Raw genomic sequence first — 14,244 nt, 5'->3', positions numbered from 1 at the left:
CCAGCTCCTGGCTTTGAGCCAATACTCTCTGAAGGTCAATCGCCTTTCAAGTGTGTAAAACAGAGCCCCCAAAGGCTTTGCCCAGGCTACAGCAACACGCCACATATCCACAGAAACTGTCACTTAAACACACGCGGCTGCTCACAGAGAGGGTCAAGTAATTCCTCCTCTTGCTCAATCACAGCCACCAAAGTTGCACCCATGCAACCCCATCCTCTGCTGAACACCAGCGCTTGATCCTCCAGGATTCATCTCTAAATCTTAAAGCTCATGAGAAACTATTTTTCTGTAATTATTTTCCTGTAGAAGCCGAATCTATATATTACAACGACTTTGTAATATCCAAAGCATCAACTATATGATGTTGCTATCACTGCTCACAATTATTTCCTACCATTAGTGGGAACTGTATGACAATGTTATTGCCATTAATAATTCTTCGCTGTCATTGAAGCTCCTTGACGATGCAGAGTGAATGCATGGATCCCAGAGATATGTTCTGGTTTGTATCATCTTTTATATGAGAAAACTAGATTATTACACGCTTGGGAGGAGCTCTCCATAAACATCTGCCAAGTTACCTCATTATCTTCCTCCAAATCCCTCCTTAAAAATCTCATTTGTCACGATGTCTACAAAGACTCAACAGCGTAGTACTGACATTACTAACTAACCCTACCAGCTAATAGCATCGCCTCATTCCCTACACCCACTCTCCTTGTACGCTTCCATCGCAAGGTTGCCGAGGACGGAGCCACCTTGGTGTTCAGGTGTGGTACAACCCTCAGCACAACCACATCCCCTCACCAGGGACCCTGGATGCTCACAGTCCCAAAACAATTAATGCATCCTCTTGGTTGCTTAGGTGTGCAAGGAGACTGGGATTTTCCCACCTCCTGCACACGATATATGACTTTGTCCCTCAATTTAAGGTCATCTACCTGCATCTGCCTCCCTGGCTAGGTGGGTGTCACGAGGCACTCCAACACAACCCAGGCAGCTTTGTCAGCCAGCAAAAACAGGCACAAAGAGAAAATCCCAGAGCTGGAAGTGCTACAAGCTTTGGCCACGTGTCTCACCTGCCTGTCAGCACCCTGCCACCATCCACCCCACCACCAGACCCCACCAGCACTGGCCCAGCCCTCGCAGCAAACTGCCAGGGGAGACAGTGCCTTGCAATCTCAGCAGTAGATAAAGAGATTTCCTTCTGCATCCTCACCGCCAGCTGCAGGCTCAGCTTACTGGCGGGGGGGGGCACTGCTTTTTAAAAGGATTTGTTTCATTGTCCTGTGCCTTTCAATAGTGTCTCCAGAGTACTTGACTCAATATCAGCTTCAGTGCTGCATACTGACTGATGGGTGGAGGCTCTTCAGAAACATATTTCTTTGTGCATGGCAATGGGTAGAGAAGCTCAGTAATTATTACCAAAGGGTTCTCTTTTAAAGACTGTTTTTCTCTTCACTCCATTGACATGGTAAAATTTGGAGAAGCAGCATCTCATTTTGGTATTTTGAATCCTAAGTACTGGGCAACACCCAATACTGCAGCGACAGATCACCTGCACTTTCTCTTCACAAGCCAAATAGTTCCAGCTCTGAAATCCCACAGCTTCACTGGTGCACATCATCCTAGCTTTTGCACTAGAGCTGCTGTGATTTCCATCAGCTGAGGAGCTGCCCTCCTGTTTCTTTTACTGGTAATTATAATTCATCAGCTTTCTATGGTGCTCATTACTGTGGTATTTGAGTGCCTATTTTTACAAGCTTGAATAGCTTGCTGTATACCATCTCATCTCATTGCAGACAGACAAGCAAACCTCTCAGGCTCCCTCTGGAAATGAGCTCTCCATGTCCTACACCCTCCCTGTTCTTCCCTTCTGATCATAGCATCCACAACTCATGTCTAATACTTTTAAAAATAATATTAAAAGCATGCAGTACAAATAAAGAAGGCAGCAATCAAAGTAACAACTATCTACTGTTCTTCATGAAGATTTTAACTACCCTAATGACATTATCCAAGTGTATATTGGAAAAAAAAAAATCTCAGAAGAATGTGAGTCTGAAAATTCTTCCACATGAAACCACCTCCTGCAGATTTGTGTTATCAAATGCCAGAAGGGAAGGTGTTGCAACAGTGACCAAGAGCAGACTGAACCAAACAATACTTATGTGTCATGAGGGAAGCCTGGCACCCTCCTCTACATTTTGATGTGGCCTGACTTGAGCAGATTGGGTGTGTTTGTTTCCTCTTCTTTCTCTTTATTATCCTTCTCATATCAAAAACATAATATAAGAAGGAGGAAGGCCTCTACAGGGTTGCAGTCATTTGTAAAGCCTGGGACATTATTTGACTGTTAGGGAAATTGAGGCACACACAGAGAAGATGTCACCACTGCAAGGGGCCAAGGCAGAATAAATCACTAGGCTCCAGGCTCTTGTCTCTCAACTCCATGATAAATATTTAGAGGTGCATGTCTGCAACAACCAAAGTGTTATTATTAGAAACAAGGATGCATCTGAAACCAGAACTTCTGAATGCTACCATGAAAAGAAAGGTAAAGAGAAAGAGAAAGGCTCTCTGGTTTCTTTTAGCTTTCTAGCTTTTAGCTACACCTTCAATCAATAATTATCTCAGATTTTAACTTTGGTTTGATCCTGTTCCTTTCTTGCTACAGAAGCTGGAGAAAACTGGTGTGCCAGGCAGCATACCCACCACATCACGCCATGTGCCTGCCAGCAGTGTCACCACTCCCAAAGACGTATGACTCCTCCAGGAGATTTTAAGAAATTAAAGACCCTTCTGGTGTTCTGGAGATCCGAGACCCCAGCACTGCTAACCTTCATCACTGTTGTCATCCACAAGGATAATCTCCTTCAGGAGGTGAGCTGGCGTATGATTAACAGCGCTGTGCACTGACCGCAGGATAACGGAGAGTGCTTCATTCACGAAGATGAAGATGATGGAGATCTGGGGTAGGTCCTTGCCATATTTCAGCTCTTTGCACCTGTAGCACAAAGGGCAGAAAGAGAGAGAGAGAGAGAGAGAGAGAGAGAAGACGGGGTTAGCAGAGCACAAAGTTCAGCACTTCGAATCAGGCACACATTTAATACACAGCACCAAGACCATGGCTGACATCTCCCAGCTTTGCACAGCCATGTATCATAGCTGTTTGTGCCCAATTTCAGCAGTGCTGTCCAGGAAGAGATAGCAGCGACAGAGAGCACCCTCCGGGCTCAGAGAGCACCCTCCGGGCTCAGAGAGCACCCAGGGCATGGCGCAAATCCAGAGTTCACTTAACTGAGGTTGTGTTTGCATGTCTGTGTATGTGTGTCTGTGGGCATGTAACAAAAAGCTGCCTCCAGAAGATGGAAAATGGCTTAGGTTTTGCCGTTTAAAGTGAAACTCCACATTCCTGTTTCAAGATTAATAGGTGCTCAGAAATGAGCTCTGTTCTTAAACGGCACTTGTGAATTTTCTTCTCATTTGCTTTGGAACGAAATGAATATGAAATGACCCTTGGTTAAATAGTCTTAATAAATGTTTTAGCTCTTTTTGCAGATAGTTCTGAATACACTCCTGTCTCTAAAGTACTCCAGCAGAGCATTGCCATGAACTGGTGTCTTTATACTTCACAGCCAGGATATGCTAGAAACATAAACTTGTGATCATCTCTCTGGGTTTCAGGAGTAATTGCTGAACTCGAGCTGGTTTTGTGGCTGGGTATTCACTTAGACACATCTCTCTGTATCAGAGCAAGACAGAAATAGAAGAAGCTCCCATGTGGACAGAAATGGAAGAACCTACCAGCCAGTTCCATCTCTGGCAAGCAACAGGTTCACGTTACATCCATATGCCAAGACCTCGAGACCAAGGACACCCATGGAGCAGAACTAGAGTAGCTGCAAGTGGAAGAGCCTTTCCAGGTAACCAACAGCTCCTCCAAGGAGCACACATAGCTCTCAATGAGATACAGATGCTGTTTTAATGCTACACTATATCCTAAACAGAAACCTAATCTTAATAAAAGTACTTGCAGAAAGCAAACAGGCAATCTTTAACTACTTCAAACAATTTAATCAAACTCTCCAGCTTTCCCTACAATAAATACATGCAAGGGAAGAAGAAGAAAACAAGACTTCCCGTTCCCTCTCCGCATTCATGACAGATTAGACATGCAACATTAGCAGTGTTGCAGAATTACAATGAGCGTTTTACCAAGTAAATCCTGCCCAGATAAGCAAAGAAAGACCGAACACACAAATGACATCCCAGTGTTGCTTCAATCTCATTGACTCCCCAACAATGACTCTGTATTTAATTGTACTGGGTGTTTCTTAGGCAACAGCAGGCTTTCTTCAGACTCCAAAATGAGACTTGGGAGACAAAGATTTTCACAGAAACAGAGTTCTTCATGAATCTTCTTTAGTTAAAGAAGCATGCTGGATAAAAACAGGGTTGTATTTCTTGATTTAACTATTGCCTACCCTAAAGCAAGCCAAGCTCTCTACAAAAGGGAATGTACCAAATGTTGAAAAGGATCTTCCAAAGGAAAGATCTCTCTTTAAAATGAACAGTCATGATGGGGTAAAAAATGACCCTGAAATGCTGCCATGAAAGTCAAACTAAACTGACTCCGAGATTAAAACTCTGCTTTTGCTATATGTTGATACCTGCTAAGCTGAAGAGAAGGTGGTCATAGGAGCAAAAGTACTTCCTTTTAATCATCGCACACCTCTGGGCAGCCTTCCCCCAGGGTACGCTTCGGGGGGGTAAAGAGCTCAGTTTGTGATCAAAGAGGTTTGGAGGAAAATCCAAACCGAGCCCTTTGAGGTTCAGATCTCCTGCTCATTCGCATTCACCCCGCACCACTCTTATCACAGTTCTCCCTCCAGATTGCTGAGGACATGTGAACAAAGATACAGGGAGAAGAGATAAATCTGGGGAAGGAGTGGGCACGTCAAATGCCGGCATTGTCCATAGGCACAAAGCTGCAATTCTCCGAAGGCAGACGGGGGTGGGGAGGAGGCAAAGGCTTTGCATAAACACTCTGCTCTCAGGGGGCTTTGGTTGCAACCACAGGAGCGAGGAAGGCAGCAATTTAAAACAAAATTAACATCAAGTTTGTCAGTCTTCCTCACATGGAGTCTCCTCTTTGCTGTGCAAGAAGCAGCCGGGTTGAGCGATGCTCTCTGCCCGCAGCCACGTGCTGTCAGACTTCGGCCCTCTGGGCTCCACCGCGGCGGTTCCTTATTGACAAGCTGACATGTGAACAAATATGCGTGTGTGTGTGCAGGAAAACATCTGGTACTTCGGGGCTCTCGGGGGTCAGGGAGCAGGAAAAGGGAAAAAATAAATGCTTGAGCTCAAACATAATTAGAAGGGCCAGTGAAGAACTTGTTGGAAACAGCAGGAATAATGAGTACGTGAGATGGGAAGTGGTGGGGTTTTGGCTGTTTGGTGGTTTGGGTTTATTTCTTCTAAGCATTTTAAATAGAAAGGGGACTGATTTGGACTCTGTGGCTCAGCTTACCGTTCAGATTGTTTACAGGTGGAGGCACAGAGGTTTTACTCCTAGAAACATCTGAGGCAGCAGTTTAGGGAGGATATACTGTCTCGCAGCGGGTCAGCAGGTCAGGACCCAGCCGGCTCCTGCGGGCAGCAGGCAGGAGAGGCTTCCAGGCTGCCCATCGCTCCAAATTACAGACCTCTAGCCTCCATCTCCACCCTCCTGTACACCCAGGCACCCCACCTCTCCAACCCTAAAGGGGCTGCATTTTCTGCATAAGATGGGAAGACACAGGATGTGAAATTTCTGCTGCCTTCAGTGTTTCAAGCTCAGCCCAGGGGCATGGCACAGAAAAGCCATCACCAATCCCAGGTCCCAGCAGGAGCAATGACAAGGGGCTTGGGGACAAGTCCCAGGCTATCAAACCACACCTGAGACACATCCTTCCCCTCTGCCCACAGTTATCGCCCTCAGGTGTAAAAGCATTTGGCTGTTTATGAGACAGTACCTTCAAAATTCAGATCCCACATCAAAATATTTCTAAATTCAGGATTCAAGTCTCACTAATTATCCAAAAGGGGATGCACTGGGCCAGAACTGGATTCTAGCACAGCTGTAGTCCCCGGCCCAGACCACAGGCTGGTGTCTTTGAGGAATACCAATTAGTGAGATAAATGCAATATTCGAGATGGTTCTCAGGGGAGCTTGAGACCAAGCAGCACACAGGAGACAAGAAGCTCTAGGAATAAACCTGTTATTCTGAGATTTTTGCCAAGCTTTTCTAGAACCTGAATTAACACCAAAGCAAATCTATTTCTCATGTAGGCTGGAAAACCTTCACAGCTCCTCACATCTTCTAGGAGGAGAATCTCAGGTTTTATTTCTAACGTTTAGCTCACACCATATCTGGTCTGCCCACAAGCAAGTTGCAGTCCAGTAAGGTGGATTTTCAAGGGAACACTCCAAACATTTGAAAACTTTAAAATTTAAATGAAATACAATGGAGAGACCACCACAATACATTCCTGTTGGTGTCAATGATTAGTTACCCATAGGCTTTAAGACCAGCACCTCACTTTCAACCTAAATGTGTCCCCATTCAGTTTTCCATCACTATCAAAAAGCCATTTCAGAAATTTTCCCCCACCACGTATCAAGTGCTCATCAGCCAGGTGCACATCTGCATGTGGGCCCGTGGCACTGAGCTGCATAAAGGAGGCACTGTGCCAGCTTCCAGAAGGGCAATACCTGGCCTTCTACACCTGAAAATACTTCCAGTTGGAGAAAACTGCAGCAGGCTGCAGTTGATCCCTCACAATCCCCTCTTTGCTAGATGAGAAACACTTGACTGGTACAGCACAGAACACTACTTACTTGCCAACACCTGTAAACTAATTAGTGCAGGTTACACAATGACATTTTCCCCACTAAATCCTGCTCTCTTCAGCTAAATGTAGGCTGGCACCTGCTTGAAGGGTTTTTATCAAAATATCGTGAATCAATACCAAAAAGAAACAGATCGCTTACAGTTTTGTCTCTCATTGAGATCAATGGGATATCAGAGTAAGAGGCATTTTATGTTCCATTAAATCATGTTTGACGCTGTCCCATTAAATCATGCTCACAAAACTAAATTTTGAGAGGCTGGGGAAAACCTCCTAACATATGGCACTGTGTTTAATTTAAGGACCTTGCTGAGCTCTCACTGGCAGTGTCGCTTGTCCTTAAACAGGGGAGAAAGGGGGTTTTACTCCATCCTTGGTCCAAGGCTCAGACACATCTTTTGTCACTTCAGAAACAGACTGACGGAGCCACCATAGACAACAGACCCAGCATAAACCTCTGCCCACCACGTCCATGGACCAACTCCCAGTGTCCTCCCCACCTGCCAGGGAGGCAGATGCGTGCAAAGGCCTTTTTTGGGTCCCTTTCTTGGGTCAAAGATCTTTACACAACAAAGTCCCAGTCTGCGATCAGAAGAGCATGCAAGAAAACACATGAAATAAAATGCGTTTACAGAGGATGTTTTCTACAGTGAATTCCTCGCAGTTACTGCTTTATGTAAGAAGCCATTCAGAAACAAATGAAGGATGAGAAGGGAGGATGGGGGAAGGGGAAATAAGACTGAGTTTATGCTGAACAGCTTGGCATACATCAAGCCCTATTAATCAAGTCAGCCAATTTCAAAACACACACACAAAACCCCCAAGTTTTGCTACTACGTATGTTTGTCTGCTGCAGGAATCTGCCTTTGAACCCTCTGATCATTTGTTTTATGCTCACCACACAGCTGTAAATCTACTCTTCAGTGCAGCAAGTGAGATTAGGATGTTTATTGGCTGTCTCAGTAACAGAAAAGGAATATCGTATCATTTACTGCTTCGTGATCCCACAGCAGAAAAATAACCTGGAATCACAGCAAGCACTCCTGGAGCAGAGAGGCCACAAAATGGCAAGTAACATCTAAAAAACACTTCTTTATGCTCCGTGATTTAACATGATCCACTCTATTACTCAATTAATACACATCAGCTGTCTTCTCGGGTGTAAAGCTATTTCCATCAACCACCTGTGTCACACTGTCCAGTATCAGGCACACTGTCCAGTGTCACACTGTCCAGTATCAGGCAACTGAGAGCCAAACTCAGATGGTTTCTACACCTTGCCTACCTCAGTGCAAGTCACCTATCAGCACTAATCAGTGCAGCTTATGAACAACCTGGAACATGGACTGTTCACGTCAAGACAGGAACCCACTTGTCTGATCCCTCAGGTCCAGATCAAACCATGCTTGCAAAGAGCAGACGGTGAACTTTTATGCCAATGGTGTGACTTGATAGCCTGTGTATGCTGCATCTTCTCCTGTGGATGGCAGGTGCTGTCAGGTAGCACCTTTCACAAAAAATACAATTTAATGAAAGAGGCAACAATGCATTATATTTTTTCAAAGTCCATAACCATGGACAATAGGATCATTGTCTCATACTCTGGAAAAAATGAGCCACAGCATTCAGATATTAGTCCAAAGAGGAGCTGGACAGACAGACCTGCAGTTTGCTCTCCTCCCCACATCACAAAGCAGAAATACTGCTAATACTGAGAGATCCAGTAATTACTAATCCCAGATGATGCATCAAAAATTATGTTCATCACTGGCTCTAGAAATTACCTTCCACTTTCCACTATATGCCTCACTCAGGCCACCCACTCCTGACAGCACACTCATCTATTTTGCACAGAACCTCAAATCTTCAAGACTGTCACCTAATTCGTGCCTTTTGTTCTGCCTCCTTCCCCTCAATTCCAACATACAGATGCCTAAAAAAGTTTTAAGTGGAGATTAAATACCATTAAGCAGAAAGTACAGCTGTCCTCATTTCCAGTGAGGAGGCAGAACTCAACAAAACTGAAAACACTTCTTTGCTCAGGTGTGCCCTGATTTTCTAATATGTCCAATGCTTTAAAAGCAATACTTGGATCTAGATAAAAAACAGACTATCTGAAAATGATTCATCAGTAACCTGATTTTTCTAATAATATATTAAAAAAAAAAAAAAAAAAAACCAAAAAAAACCAAACAACACTCTTAATGCCTATTTTCCAGACTGGAATTATTTCTCCAACTGAGGGATGGGCTGCAACAACATGCAGATGTTGTCTGCCAAGATCCACGGAGACACAAACTGGGAGGAGCATCAGGTGGCTAAGAGCTATTAGAAAAATACCGCTGAAAAGAAGTATCTGCTGCTGCAGACTGAGCACGCTGATAATGTTTTTAAATCAGTTTTAAGCCAGGTATAGAAAAATCTAACCTCAAACCCACTGTGCTTTAAAACACTTGGGTAAAGCAGTCTCATGACCTGTTTTGAGACATAATTTTGCATTGTTTAGAACCACACAGTTACAACTTTTTGCCACGAGCTGTTTTCCTCCAGGCTGGTGTCAATTCAACACTACCTGAGGCACAGTTTGGGCATAAGCAGAGGTTCTGCTTGTGGATTTTGCCATTTGCCCTTTGGTCTGCAAGTCAATGCCCCAGAGCTGATCTCCACCACATCCCACCAGCACAAAACCTTCCACAAATGTCAGTCACTTCCAGTTCTATGTTCAACTTTGTTCCTTACTGTCTGGGATGCCAACACAACGGCAAGCGAAGCCAAACAGAAAGTTCCAGAAATTTCAATGAAAACCAAAACCTTCTCATGTAAGGAAGCACTCAAACATGCCCTACAGCAGAAAGGAAGAAGCAACATGCAGGTGTCCTGGACAAGACCATGGTGCCTAAGCCAGAGAGCAGAAGGCACATCAGAGCCCAGGGAGAGGACAACCATCTTCCCCCTAGCTGCATATTTTTCTTAAACACACATCTAATCAGTAACTGAAGAACAAAGATCGAGGGAAAGCCAAAGGCAGTGCAGACTGTGGGGTCTTACACCAGAGTAAGAGGAAGGATACGCCTCCCCCAGCTTCCCATCACTCGCCTGCCCTTGGTTTAAAGCCCTTCCCAAATAAGCTGTAGCTGAGGTCCCCAGTCTGACAGGCATGCCATGCTCTGGCATGAGCAAATACGGCATCGTGGCTCCAGCACAGACCATCAGCAAGGCAGGTCAGCCGCCTGCCCTGGCACTGAAACCTTCATCAGTCATCAGCAAAAGGACAGGTCCTGAGGGGCTCCTCAGAAACCACCGTCAGCTGCAAAAGCAGATCCCACATTTCTCTCCCAGATGTGGAGACCGAGCAGGACCCAGCTCTGACCTCCAAGCTCGGGTAGCTCGCTATGGGCTCCACAAAGCATGGGAGGATTTTACCAACTCCTTACATTCAATAACCAGGAAGAGATAGCAAGACTTTCCATATGCTGTGCACAGCATGCTGAAAATCCCCAAAACAAAGTCCCACCCTATAGAACAGCACTAGATAAGAACAATTTCTACTCATTTTGAACATCAATGCAAGGTAACTTGTTATGATAAAGTAGCATGTCCTGTTTGGAGGCTTAAATGTGGTTCAGGCTTTGTTTTCCGCTTCCATCAGCACAGGAACTGTCAATACTTGACCGCTGAAGAGGTGATGAAGAATGATGCATACAACCGCCCCAAAGTGAATTACTGGCACACCAGGAACGTAGAAGTCTACTGTAAAACCTTTCTAGCACATTAGAGTAAGATTTTCTTACTTTTCCCCTGCTGACATCCAGCCCTCCCTGGCCTACCCATTGCTTTGTGTCCTTCCTCCAGCACGAAGCTGCTGAGATTCCCCATCCCTGTAACCCACTATACGAAGGAGATGATGCATAGTGTCTGTTACAAGCAGGATGGCCAGGCTCTACTCTGCTCTGGATGGATGTCAAGTATGAAAAATACACACAGGAGAAAAGGTCAACTAAATAACAGTAGGCTGCTTTTTTTGAAAGCATTGGAACAATTTAACTAGTCTGACTAATGTCTGGCACAGGTAAGAATTAGGAAACGTTGTATGAGATAATTTTTGGAAGCACACAGCAATGTGTTATGCTCTTAAGTTAGGGAACACATTGATGGCCACATGCAGGTATTGGACCCACTACTTGTGCTGCCACATGGCAGAGGATCTCAGAAGCAGAAGCGCTCTGTACCAGCTCTGACAGGTGCTCAGGCTGATTGATGACCAGTGTATCTATTTAATAGCTACATCTTCATTACCTCTGACAATACACCATTACTCATCTTTGCAGAAATGCCCTTTAGGGCTGTTCAAGACACAGTTCTCCCACACTGCATAAAGATGACGTCCCTGCTACATGTCCTTTTGAAATGCCAACAGCAGGAGCCACCATGGAGGAGGTTGAACACCCATGGTCTGCAGATCATCCCAAGTCTTTCGGGTTGCTCCCACATCCTACAAAGCTACCCTATGGCTACTAATGGGGGTCCTACTGGACACCTCTCCATCTTTTTTGTGTGAACAAACACTCATTAAATGGGCAGACAGAAACACTTAGGCATGAAAATCTGTGCCGGTTGTATGGTGGCACAAAATGGACAGAGGAAGCCCAATCCAACATGCCTGTGGAAGAAGACAGGGCACACAAAGAATTTGGTGGTTATGATCATGGAGACCACACTTCTTCATAAAAGATCCTGATGACAGGTTTTCAAAGATTTCTTCCTCTCCTACATATTAGAGTAGCTAGATTTCCACACACACATTTTTATTTTTAATTCTGAGCACCCAGAAGTTCTCCCATGTGGCTCCTGACGCACAGTTATTAATCATTTCTTTGCTGGCCATCACACAAAATAAATCCAGCTAACGTGCTTATCAGGAGCTTATCCCTTCCTGACATTTCATTCTTGTATAAAGCTTGAGGGTTTGAATATTTAAATAGGCAAATATTCTTTTGATTAGTGGAATAAATGATTCTTGTTACTTACTGTCCTTAAAAACACTGTTAGCATCATGAAAGTGCTCAACTATGTTGGCACAGATTTTACAGGATTTCATACATTTTCCTATAAAATGTACTTCAGCAGCAGACAGAGTTCAACTTAATAAGCTCATAAATTTTTAAATGCCTTTCCTACAATGATATATGGAACTGCAACATTAAAGCTAAGGGTGCTTAAGAGACAACTTGGTTAGAATTTCTGCACGTTAACTGCAATTCTCCCCAAAATTACTATAATATAGATTGCTGTTTCACTAAGCTCTTATAAGGGCAAGCTGCAGCAAAAATTATCTTGCAACTAAAAGAATTATCAATACATCTCTCAGTGCCTAGGAAACTCTGACCATTCAGTTCCCAAAACTGCACTTTCAGAGCACTCCCCAAATATGATGTACCAACATTTTTATCCCATTATAGAGACAGAGCATCAGAACTCTTTTTGGTGGAGCAAGGTCCCAAGAGCAGGTTAACACACAGTGTGGTTTATAATCCCCCAGCCAGCTTATGGGTGTGTTTTGCCAATTACGAGGCCTAGCATAAAGGACACAGCCAGCATAAAGATGAACCAATAACCAAATTGTATTTGATACAAAAGGGTCAGTACATGGGTGAGCACTGGGGGTACACACAAGTCAGATTATACATAATCGACATCAATCCCACTGACCCCAACAACACCACACGACCAACAATGGGTGGAATAAATGGTGACATGCAGTCTCCCATAGAAGGGACGGGAGACATCCGAGTCAACAAGCCAAACACATCAGACCAAGGAAGCCATATACTGAATCCCTACAAAGACCAGACCTGACTGGAGCCCAGTCCCAGGGAGGCAGGAGGTCCTTCCCCAACAGGGAACTCTGCACAGGGCATCCACCTCACACACAGACACTGCCCCTGCCTGCAAGTGGTCCCAGCTGTTACCCCTCAGTGGGACACCTGACCCTTGGTTACTCAGTGTGGGACCCCTGGGGCTCATTTACCCAATGGCTCTGTCTGCCAGGCCAGCACCACCCTGGAGGGAAGCCTGAAGGCAAACTCACCCCCCTTTGGGAAGGGCTGTGGGAATCACCCACATGTCAACCTTAATTTGGGGCTTGGGGTTGAAACCCCAGCATTTCAGGGTGCCAGTTACCAGGTAGATATTTTTTAGGGTAGCACAAGTGATGACATTGACTGTACCTGCTTCTTGCATAGAGCCCCCCCGGCTCTTTGTCTGCTCCTCACCAGTCCCACAGTGACAAAATACACCAGGATAAGGTAGGGCTAAACACAGACCAGTGCCTCTGCCCTGCATGACTATATTGCAAGGAGGTGAATAGGACTCCTTCAGGGCCACAGCTGGACACCGTGGACATCCACAGCACAGCTGGGGACTCTCGGTTTGTCAAGTCTTCAGGAGAAGGAGGCTTCTCTCCCCTTAACTAAGGCATCAGTGATTTAAGCACCACATGATGTTGTTCAAAATTATCACTGCTCCAAATGAAGGAATGCAGAAATTGAGTGGCCAACCCCAAGGTGACAGGAAGGCAGCAGGGCTCAGGAACAGAACCCACAGGTCCTGCTGCAATGCCTCTGCCAGTCTGTTGGCCTGTTCCAGGCAAAGTGCACCTGACAGGGAAAAAGTTTAGGTGCATTGTTTTGTCTGTCTCTTTGAAAACAGTCCCCTCCCAACAGAGCTGAACGCTGAATAATGTCAAAATAGGCACAGACTGAAGGAACAGGCTTTGAAAATGGCTGTCTGCAGCATTTTACAAGACGGGCATTGTCGCATCAAGGAGAGGAGAGCCCTGACCTCCTGTGTGGAGCAGATCCTGAGCTATCAGGCCGCGATGCAAGGTCTGCTCTCAACCTCATCACCAAACTGCTGAGCAAACCCTGTGCTTCCAAGAGGAAGGACTGGCACCGTGCCAGTCAGTGCCCTCAAGCAGAGGAACGCTGACTCTGCTAGACAGGGGCAACCAAATCCTCAACAATTACAAGCTTCTAAGTGCTCAGAGACCACGGGATGAAAGGCAGTAATGTGAAATTGTAAATTAACAGTGTATGTTTTGACATTCTTTATTAGAGGTGTCTACTACCCACGTAGACAATCATGCAGGCACAATACTGGATGTGGCTAATTAAGAGACATCTAGTCTAAAGCAGAAGTCAAGGCTCCCTTCAAGGTCAATGAAGAGACAGTGACATTGCCAAAGGACAATTTATTCCACCCCTCTATCCGAGGTATAAAGTATATCGCAGTCTGGAATAACAGACCGATGTAGCTATTTTTTGTGTAGGTGGAAATGCCTTTTTTTTTTTT

At 45.0% G+C, this 14,244-nt stretch overlaps 1 protein-coding gene across 1 annotated transcript in view; it reads right to left on the bottom strand.

Moving 5' to 3' along the window:
- Positions 1 to 14,244, bottom strand: part of GALNT17 (polypeptide N-acetylgalactosaminyltransferase 17) — a 216,140-nt gene that overhangs the window by 134,551 nt on the left and 67,345 nt on the right. The window contains exon 3 of the mRNA XM_026861537.1: positions 2,841 to 3,007. Coding sequence (XP_026717338.1) covers positions 2,841 to 3,007 — 167 coding nt within the window. The remainder of the gene's footprint in view (positions 1 to 2,840; positions 3,008 to 14,244) is intronic.

This window comes from Athene cunicularia (genome assembly GCF_003259725.1).
Source record: "Athene cunicularia isolate RWA chromosome 19 unlocalized genomic scaffold, athCun1 chr19_part1, whole genome shotgun sequence".
NCBI lineage: Eukaryota > Metazoa > Chordata > Aves > Strigiformes > Strigidae > Athene > Athene cunicularia.
Note: the sequence above shows the minus strand (reverse complement) of the source record. Positions and strands in the feature narration are given on the sequence as shown.